The sequence below is a fragment of the Nanorana parkeri genome, unplaced genomic scaffold (assembly GCF_000935625.1).
Source record: "Nanorana parkeri isolate BGI_ZX_2015 unplaced genomic scaffold, ASM93562v1 scaffold2022, whole genome shotgun sequence".
Lineage (NCBI taxonomy): Eukaryota > Metazoa > Chordata > Amphibia > Anura > Dicroglossidae > Nanorana > Nanorana parkeri.
The window spans coordinates 208,808-219,505 of record NW_017308290.1 but is presented as its reverse complement, the minus strand read 5'-3'; the positions used below and the strand labels follow the sequence as shown (position 1 = coordinate 219,505).

The 10,698-nt window shown below is 54.6% G+C and overlaps 1 protein-coding gene across 1 annotated transcript in view; it reads left to right on the top strand.

Annotated features, from left to right (window-relative positions):
* ZCCHC14 (zinc finger CCHC-type containing 14) overlaps nt 1–10,698 on the top strand; it is a 30,377-nt gene that overhangs the window by 6,123 nt on the left and 13,556 nt on the right. The window contains exon 3 of the mRNA XM_018572415.1: nt 2,670–2,804. Coding sequence (XP_018427917.1) covers nt 2,670–2,804 — 135 coding nt within the window. The remainder of the gene's footprint in view (nt 1–2,669; nt 2,805–10,698) is intronic.

Genomic DNA, 10,698 nt, shown 5'->3' with positions numbered 1-10,698 from the left:
TTTTTTATATTTATTTATTTTTATGTATTAATTAATTTTGTATTAAATATTTTTACGTTTTACTTTACTTTTAGGGGCTTCGGGAAATATTGGGGGGTGGGGGGGGGGGGGGTCTAAACAGTCCCCTGATATTTCCCTTTTTAAAATAGAAAAAGAAATTGAGAACACAGAGTCCTCATTCTCTTTTTCTATGTTCCCTGTTATCAATGATCAGGAATCCTCTATACTGAGTGTTCCTGTCCATTCATAACATGAGAACATTGTTTGTTTACTATAACTACAATTATGAATGAACAGGAAGTGATGTAGATGTGAGGTAGATCACTTCCCATTCATTCATAATTGAGGATAGTTAACGTACCATGTCCCCAATTATGTACACGCACTCGGCGATCACTGATCACCGAGTGTGTGTACATTGCTCTCCTCTCTGACAAGCTGTCACAGGAGGCTGATCGAGCGGTATAGGGAGGAAAGCCCAGCCTCCTGTGACAGCGCTGTCTCCGCCCCCACACCGCTCTGCCGGCCTGTGATAGGCGGCTGAGCGGTGTGGGAGGAGAGACGCCGGCCGCTCACAGCGCTCTCGTCCCGCTGCGCTCGGCCGGCTGTCACTTTCTTTTCTCCCCGCTGGAACACAGAGCAGCGCCCAGTGGGGAGGAAAGAAACCAGGAATGCGCCGATGTATCGGCTGAAGCATGGCTCTTTCGGCATTATGCCAAAAGTGCAATTTTCGGCCGATATATCGGTACATCCCTATCGGTAATGTTTGGAGCTCATCTCTATGTCACCCTGCTTTCTCCTCTTCTCGGCATGCTCCTTGCAGTGTGGTGCAGCTGATTGGCTGGCTCCCTGTGCTTCTTCCTCCCTCAGTCTGGGACCGTAGGAAGCTAATACAAAGTCAGATGTAGGTGCTTCTACTGCTTGTATCAGTTTGGCTGAAGTTGGATTCAATGGAGTTGAATGAAGGAAGCCGGCCACCAGCGCGCAGCGTCGGGCCCCTTGATCCATGTGGTCCTTATGACGGTTGAGTGTGACCTGAAGTGGCCGGACAATCGCCTCATCTACAGCCAACATGGCGGCTGATACTGTAGGCGTCCCCTTTAAATGGAGACGTCAGATATCCCCCTGTTGTCACTTTTCATTGATGACGGCGCTCCCCATTCATTTCAGGGCCGCGTGTGGCACCCAGCAGACCACGCAGATTGATTGTCGCGGCATGCGGTCACCGCTGCAACCCACATGACCTTGGTGAAAGATGAGACTGTAATCGCTCGGAGCGGCCGGCTGCTGGAAGATGAAATGCCATTGATTTGGCAGTCAGGCTCAGCGTACTATACATAGCATTCACCCCGAGCCTGACGGGTAGCCAGGGACAGGAACCCCGCGTGTGACCGCTGGGACCTCCAGGCTGTTTATGAACAGAACCAGCACCACTAACTGATGTACAGCTGAACTCCGGGCCCCAAAAACCTAAAAAACATCTATTCCTCAATAGCCAGAAAGGATAGAAATCCACTCTGTGCGCACCAAATGCCTTTACAAACCCAGATATTACCTTGTAATAGTAGCAGTGATATCAGCATTGTGCTGTACATAGCCTGTACAGAGAGCAGAGCTGTGGGAGGGGTCCAGCAGGCCCCACCCACTACACAAGGGGGCGGAGACAAGACCGGTCACCCTGCACAAGGAGAGAGATCAGCAGTGACCGGTCTTTATTACAGGAGGGGGCGGAGACAGGACCAGTCACCCTGCACAAGGAGAGAGATCAGCAGTGAGCGGTCTTTATTACAGGAGGGGGCGGAGACAGGACCAGTCACCCTGCACAAGGAGAGAGATCAGCAGTGAGCGGTCTTTATTACAGGAGGGGGCGGGGACAAGACCAGTCACCATGCACAAGGAGAGAGATCAGCAGTGAGCGGTCTTTATTACAGGAGGGGGCGGGGACAAGACCAGTCACCATGCACAAGGAGAGAGATCAGCAGTGAGCGGTCTTTATTACAGGAGGGGGCGGGGACAAGACCAGTCACCATGCACAAGGAGAGAGATCAGCAGTGAGCGGTCTTTATTACAGGAGGGGGCGGAGACAAGACCAGTCACCCTGCACAAGGAGAGGGATAAGCAGTGACCGGTCTTTATTACAGGAAGTCTCACACGGGATTACTGCACAGATCTGGAAGAAACGCACACAGCTCACCACGATTCAGGGAAGAATATTCATAGCAGGTGCCTGGCCCTAAACGGCAATACCCTCACTTGGGGCCACTGCTGCTGACAGCCATGGCAGGGTAAAGCTGTTCCCTCTGAGACGGACTATAGAGCTGTACATGGGCAGCATTTGGGTTTTGTGAATAGCGCTTCTGCCTTGCAGTAGTGGAATCCTTTATTTTGAATCCCAGCCAGGACGCTATCTGCATGGAGTTTGCATGTTCCCCCTGAACTTCCATTGGTTTCCTCCCTCCACAGACAGACACGCCAGTTGGATAGTTGGCTCCTCTCTGATCTGCCTGTAGTATATGGGATGGGGGACCCTTAGATTGTCAGCTCCTTGGGTGCAGGGACCGGTAAGTATAGCGTTGTGTACATTTTATACTTTCCTGTAATGAACGGAGACAAATCTTTGGCGTGGAATTTTGCGTCGAGCGTTTACGTTGTTGCATTGTCTTCCACAGCTGCCACCGCGGACAGAGACCACCGCTATGAGCGTCGCTAACAGCTTAGCAAATGCACTACATACATCAGCACATTCCATAGAAGATCCGCTACCGAAGAGGCCTTCCGGAAAGCACTCGAAAGGTGAGGAGGGGGTACGATGAATCCCAACACAGGCCGTGGGGCCCCGGGCCCCGAGAAAGAGCTTCATGGGGCTGCCAGTCAGAAGATGCTGCAACTTGTACATGTACAGGATACAGCAGACTGATGTTTTCTACCTCATAAGACATGACTCCACCTCCTGATGCGTTTCACCCAATCATGGGAGGTGGATGAGTCCAGGAGGGTGGGACATTATATTGTATGTATTAGGGATGCACCGATACCGATTCTAGTATTGGTATCAGCGCCGATACCGAGTATTTGAGCGCCCAAATGCTCTGATACCGGAACTTCCGGTCAGAAGAAGACTTCCTCTGACCGGCAGTGCCATGGGGGAACATGGAGCCAGCTTACCGTGCAATCAGGATGCTGGGCGGCGAGTAATGACCCGCCTCCCAGATTCCTGATTGGCCAGGAAGCCAGCTCAATGCCGATTAGTTGGGAAGCTAGTTTCCCGGTCAATCAGGGAGGCGGGTCATAACTCACTGCACGGCTTCCTGATTTGCCAGGAAACCGGCTCGATGCTGATTGGCTGGGAAGCCGGTTTCCTGGTCAATCGTTATCAAGCCGGCCAAACAACATGGAGCCGGTTCCCGGGCAATCAGGAAGCCGGCTCCTTGCCAGCGGAAGCACCGGTATCGGTACTCGGTATCGGCGAGTACCGGAAACAAAATATCGCTACTCGATACCGAAAAAAACGGTATCGGAGCATCCCTAGTATATATGTGTAGATATGGTGTATAGGTTCCTACTCTCCTTGAGTTGCCCACCTCCTGTGATTGGGTAAAACACAGGGGGCGGAGTCATGTCTGACATAGAAGAGAACATCTGCCTGACCTATTTGGTAACCAATAAGGGCTCAGAGGGTCAAACGCTGTAAAAAATGGCCGCAGCGCCCGGAAGTCACAAGTGTTGCTTGAAGCCGCCCGTACAAATCAGTGGCAGGTCGCAGCAGCACCCAGGTAATGGTCATTCGCACATGCGTCCTCTGAGCATACGTACAGATATATACTCACTTATGTCCGGTGTCTGGGTGCCTTCTGGTTTCACGGGGCCGCTGATACAGGGGGTGGGGCCCCGGAGATGAACTTTAATGTTTTGGCCACTTCAAGGTTAAAATGGCTGCCGGGTTCACTTTAAGGGACATAAAACTTGCGATGTGGCTTCATCTGACCTTCCCCCCGCGCTCCTTATTTTTCATAAAGCCGCCTTCCCCCCCAAGGTGATCATGTGATACCCGAACCAGTGACACCGGCTATGGTCCCACATTGAGCAGCATTTGTGATCATGGGGGAGGCGGGGTAATGGCTTCCCAACCATCTGTCAGGACCTGCGGAGACTTGTTTTATGACCGTTGGTTCACGCCGCCGTGGTCTGTATCGCCCCGGGAGCAGCAAAGACAAGACGATATTATCTCATTGGCTTTGCAGAAATTGGGACCTTTTATTAGGATCAGGGTGGTCATACGTAGCGGGGGAGGGGAGCACGGGGAGATGTCTGCACATTGGCACGTGCCTGCCGGTTCTTGCCCCTGGAAGACGCACAGCAAACGCCGTCCATCCGCCATCAGCTTTAGAAGGAACGCATTTTACATCGTCCATGGGTGACCCCCCCTCCGTGTATGAATTCCCAAACTAGGGAGGGGGCCCCCATGGATGACTTTCCTGTAGCATCCGTGTCATCTGATCTCATTACACGGCTGTGTTATGGCGGATTACATCTCGCGGTGATGGGATTCCGCACTGACAGCTGCCGTCTGTACGCTGCCCTCCTAATCCCCGGCATGGATACGTTAACACTTCGCTGACCCCGAGACTGCTGAGCTGGCAGAGCCTGCGGGGTGACCACAGCCACTGATCCCGTCCTAGCGGCCATATTCCTGGGACGGGGGGCAAGAAAGGCACCACCCCCCCACCCCCGGCTTGTCATTGGGGTTATAGAAGCATCAGTGACGTGGACCTCAAATGCTTGAAGTGCAAAGACTGAACTTTATTGGGATAGAGGAGGGAGTATATTTCTCAATGGCCACAAAGGATATAAATCCACTTTAAAAGCACCAAATGCCTTTGCACAACCGGATACTATCTTGGTATGAGCAGAGCTGTGGGAGGGGCCAATACAGAGAAATAGAGGAGGGGGCGGAGACCAGACCAGTCACCCTGCACAAGGAGAGGGAGCAGCAGCAGCGAGCGGTCTTTATTACAGGAGGGGGCTGAGACAAGACCAGTCACCCTGCACAAGGAGGGAGAGCAGCAGATAGCTGTCTGTATTACAGGAGGGGGCGGAGACCAGACCAGTCACCCTGCACAAGGAGAGAGCAGCAGGGAGTGGTCTTTATTACAGGAGGGGGCGGGGACAAGACCAGTCACCCTGCACAAGGAGAGAGCAGCAGGGAGTGGTCTTTATTACAGGAGGGGGCGGAGACAAGACCAGTCACCCTGCACAAGGAGAGAGAGCAGCAGTGGCTGGTCTTTATTACAGGAAGCTCCAAGTCTCACACAGGATTACTGCACAGATCTGGAAGAAATACACAAAGCTCACCAAGATTCAAGAATACGCATGACTCTGGTATGAAGACAATATTAGCTCAGGGAGCTTTCACTTCCTGTCCCAGAGATGCAACAGGAAGTGAAGGGAAATCTCTCCAAAGTCAAGGGATAGTGTCAGTCAAAGTCAGTGTTTGAGCGTAGTTCCCCTTTAAATAGAACGCCCATATTGCTTCCCATGATGCCGTGCACTCCGGGACTTCACTTGTCCGATGTCATTGTGGGATTTGACTTTTCCTGGACGGGCGAGTCTCTAGTTCTGGATTGGAAAATGCTGATTTTTTCCTCGTTCATGCGGCTTCCTTTTGGCGAGTTTATTTGCTCAGGATTGCGCTGATTCGGCATTTGTGGGCGCGGAGCCGTATCCCGCGCGCTTTGTTTTCTCAGGCTGCAGAATCCAAACTTTACAACCACAACAGGAAGTGAACCCGTGCTGAGCTCACCCTCCATCCTCTGCTCTGATTGGTGGCTTCGAGGACGTCTCCAGTCGGGGGGGATTCTCGAACTTAAAGCCGAACTCCGCTCTGAAATGTAATTGGATCTTTTAACTGAATCTCCAAATACGTTATAAATAACAGCAGAGGGGAAAACCACCTCAGACTATGATACAAGGAGGAAATATCTTCTGCTTCTTAAGACCCATTCCCACCATCCAATCCCCTTCCCCGTGCTCCCCGTCACCTCCCCTTCCCCGTTCTACCGGTCCCCTTTTTCACCTCCCCTTCCCCGTGCTACCAGTCCACCCCTTGTCCCCCATGGTACCCGTCCTCTACTCTTCCCCCGTGCTACTGATCCTCTCCCCCATTCCTGTGCTACCGGCCCTCTCCCCTTCCCCCTGGCTACTGGTCCTCCTCCCTTTCTCCCGTGCTCCCGATCCCCTCCCTTTCCTCTGAGCTATCGGTCCTCTCCCCTTCCGCTGGCTACCGGTCCTCTCTCTTCTTCCCCCGTGCTACCGGTCCTTTCCCCTTGCCCCCATTATATGTTGTCACCCCTTCTAGAGAGTAGAAAGTCAGTGGAGGGAATGGCAGAGAGGGATGGAAGCCAGTCGAGGGATTGGCAGAGAGGGACAGGGGATGGAAGGCAATGGAGGGATTGGCAGAGAGGGACAGGGGATGGAAGGCAGTGGAGGGATTGGCAGAGAAGGACGGGATGGAAGGCAGTGGAGGGATTGGCAGAGAAGGACGGGATGGAAGGCAGTGGAGGGATTGGCAGAGAAGGACGGGATGGAAGGCAGTGGAGGGATTGGCAGAGAAGGACGGGATGGAAGGCAGTGGAGGGATTGGCAGAGAAGGACGGGATGGAAGGCAGTGGAGGGATTGGCAGAGAAGGACGGGATGGAAGGCAGTGGAGGGATTGGCAGAGAAGGACGGGATGGAAGGCAGTGGAGGGATTGGCAGAGAAGGACGGGATGGAAGGCAGTGGAGGGATTGGCAGAGAAGGACGGGATGGAAGGCAGTGGAGGGATTGGCAGAGAAGGACGGGATGGAAGGCAGTGGAGGGATTGGCAGAGAAGGACGGGATGGAAGGCAGTGGAGGGATTGGCAGAGAAGGACGGGATGGAAGGCAGTGGAGGGATTGGCAGAGAAGGACGGGATGGAAGGCAGTGGAGGGATTGGCAGAGAAGGACGGGATGGAAGGCAGTGGAGGGATTGGCAGAGAAGGACGGGATGGAAGGCAGTGGAGGGATTGGCAGAGAAGGACGGGATGGAAGGCAGTGGAGGGATTGGCAGAGAAGGACGGGATGGAAGGCAGTGGAGGGATTGGCAGAGAAGGACGGGATGGAAGGCAGTGGAGGGATTGGCAGAGAAGGACGGGATGGAAGGCAGTGGAGGGATTGGCAGAGAAGGACGGGATGGAAGGCAGTGGAGGGATTGGCAGAGAAGGACGGGATGGAAGGCAGTGGAGGGATTGGCAGAGAAGGACGGGATGGAAGGCAGTGGAGGGATTGGCAGAGAAGGACGGGATGGAAGGCAGTGGAGGGATTGGCAGAGAAGGACGGGATGGAAGGCAGTGGAGGGATTGGCAGAGAAGGACGGGATGGAAGGCAGTGGAGGGATTGGCAGAGAAGGACGGGATGGAAGGCAGTGGAGGGATTGGCAGAGAAGGACGGGATGGAAGGCAGTGGAGGGATTGGCAGAGAAGGACGGGATGGAAGGCAGTGGAGGGATTGGCAGAGAAGGACGGGATGGAAGGCAGTGGAGGGATTGGCAGAGAAGGACGGGATGGAAGGCAGTGGAGGGATTGGCAGAGAAGGACGGGATGGAAGGCAGTGGAGGGATTGGCAGAGAAGGACGGGATGGAAGGCAGTGGAGGGATTGGCAGAGAAGGACGGGATGGAAGGCAGTGGAGGGATTGGCAGAGAAGGACGGGATGGAAGGCAGTGGAGGGATTGGCAGAGAAGGACGGGATGGAAGGCAGTGGAGGGATTGGCAGAGAAGGACGGGATGGAAGGCAGTGGAGGGATTGGCAGAGAAGGACGGGATGGAAGGCAGTGGAGGGATTGGCAGAGAAGGACGGGATGGAAGGCAGTGGAGGGATTGGCAGAGAAGGACGGGATGGAAGGCAGTGGAGGGATTGGCAGAGAAGGACGGGATGGAAGGCAGTGGAGGGATTGGCAGAGAAGGACGGGATGGAAGGCAGTGGAGGGATTGGCAGAGAAGGACGGGATGGAAGGCAGTGGAGGGATTGGCAGAGAAGGACGGGATGGAAGGCAGTGGAGGGATTGGCAGAGAAGGACGGGATGGAAGGCAGTGGAGGGATTGGCAGAGAAGGACGGGATGGAAGGCAGTGGAGGGATTGGCAGAGAAGGACGGGATGGAAGGCAGTGGAGGGATTGGCAGAGAAGGACGGGATGGAAGGCAGTGGAGGGATTGGCAGAGAAGGACGGGATGGAAGGCAGTGGAGGGATTGGCAGAGAAGGACGGGATGGAAGGCAGTGGAGGGATTGGCAGAGAAGGACGGGATGGAAGGCAGTGGAGGGATTGGCAGAGAAGGACGGGATGGAAGGCAGTGGAGGGATTGGCAGAGAAGGACGGGATGGAAGGCAGTGGAGGGATTGGCAGAGAAGGACGGGATGGAAGGCAGTGGAGGGATTGGCAGAGAAGGACGGGATGGAAGGCAGTGGAGGGATTGGCAGAGAAGGACGGGATGGAAGGCAGTGGAGGGATTGGCAGAGAAGGACGGGATGGAAGGCAGTGGAGGGATTGGCAGAGAAGGACGGGATGGAAGGCAGTGGAGGGATTGGCAGAGAAGGACGGGATGGAAGGCAGTGGAGGGATTGGCAGAGAAGGACGGGATGGAAGGCAGTGGAGGGATTGGCAGAGAAGGACGGGATGGAAGGCAGTGGAGGGATTGGCAGAGAAGGACGGGATGGAAGGCAGTGGAGGGATTGGCAGAGAAGGACGGGATGGAAGGCAGTGGAGGGATTGGCAGAGAAGGACGGGATGGAAGGCAGTGGAGGGATTGGCAGAGAAGGACGGGATGGAAGGCAGTGGAGGGATTGGCAGAGAAGGACGGGATGGAAGGCAGTGGAGGGATTGGCAGAGAAGGACGGGATGGAAGGCAGTGGAGGGATTGGCAGAGAAGGACGGGATGGAAGGCAGTGGAGGGATTGGCAGAGAAGGACGGGATGGAAGGCAGTGGAGGGATTGGCAGAGAAGGACGGGATGGAAGGCAGTGGAGGGATTGGCAGAGAAGGACGGGATGGAAGGCAGTGGAGGGATTGGCAGAGAAGGACGGGATGGAAGGCAGTGGAGGGATTGGCAGAGAAGGACGGGATGGAAGGCAGTGGAGGGATTGGCAGAGAAGGACGGGATGGAAGGCAGTGGAGGGATTGGCAGAGAAGGACGGGATGGAAGGCAGTGGAGGGATTGGCAGAGAAGGACGGGATGGAAGGCAGTGGAGGGATTGGCAGAGAAGGACGGGATGGAAGGCAGTGGAGGGATTGGCAGAGAAGGACGGGATGGAAGGCAGTGGAGGGATTGGCAGAGAAGGACGGGATGGAAGGCAGTGGAGGGATTGGCAGAGAAGGACGGGATGGAAGGCAGTGGAGGGATTGGCAGAGAAGGACGGGATGGAAGGCAGTGGAGGGATTGGCAGAGAAGGACGGGATGGAAGGCAGTGGAGGGATTGGCAGAGAAGGACGGGATGGAAGGCAGTGGAGGGATTGGCAGAGAAGGACGGGATGGAAGGCAGTGGAGGGATTGGCAGAGAAGGACGGGATGGAAGGCAGTGGAGGGATTGGCAGAGAAGGACGGGATGGAAGGCAGTGGAGGGATTGGCAGAGAAGGACGGGATGGAAGGCAGTGGAGGGATTGGCAGAGAGGGGCGAGGGGTGAAAGCCATTGATAAGACTAGCGGGGGATGGTCTTTGTAGAGGACATTAGTGCGGTGGCATCACCCTGACATGTCCGGGGCCCGGGCCTGGCCGGTGGATGTGGTCGGGGGATTTCCTTGTGATCACATCTGGCGCTCGGTGACTCATCGCTGGCTACGCTGCACATGGAAATGTTTTAGTCTCTCGGCGTACTGTACGGAAACCATGTGGAGCCGCAGATGACTCGACTTTGATCAGCACTTTGACGACGGCGAATATTTTCCTCCGCGCTGATTACTCTGCAGGGGGAGAGAACCTTCCGGAATATGGAGGGATTCGGCTGCATTTTAAAGTGAAACTCCGGATCAAAGGGAAAGAAAATCCGCAGCTGACCTATATATACATTGAATGCAACTGTGCAAATTGCTGAGGACGGAGGTCAGATAGAAGACTGGAGGGGAGGACGGAGGTCAGATAGAAGACTGAAGGGAAGGACGGAGGTCAGATAGAAGACTGAAAGGGAGGACGGAGGTCAGATAGAAGACTGGAGGGGAGGACGGAGGTCAGATAGAAGACTGGAGGGGAGGACGGAGGTCAGATAGAAGACTGAAGAGGAGGACGGAGGTCAGTTGTCTATATAGAAGAGAAGTCGGGTTGTGTAGCACAGATGGACCGGCTGATGGAAGAACATTGACCAATCAGAATGGAGTTTTGTCGGCTCCGGGGGTTAGTTAGCTGACCACCGCTGCTCCCTCTCTATGGTGCAGTATGAATCTATGTGGGGGTGACACACGTTCTGGTGACAACTGTAAGATTCCCCCACACTTCCTGCTGTGATTTAATACTTCCACCTCTCTGATGGCTGGCGCTCTTCCTACATAGTAACAATAAAGTTTCTTTTATTTCCTCTTCTCTCTCAGGACGGCGGGTGTGTGTTTGTACAGTGTGTGTGTGTCTATAGCTGGGAGCCTCCAGCGTCTCTTCCTGCTCTCGCTGCCCTGGGCCCTTCCTAAGTAAACAGTCGTA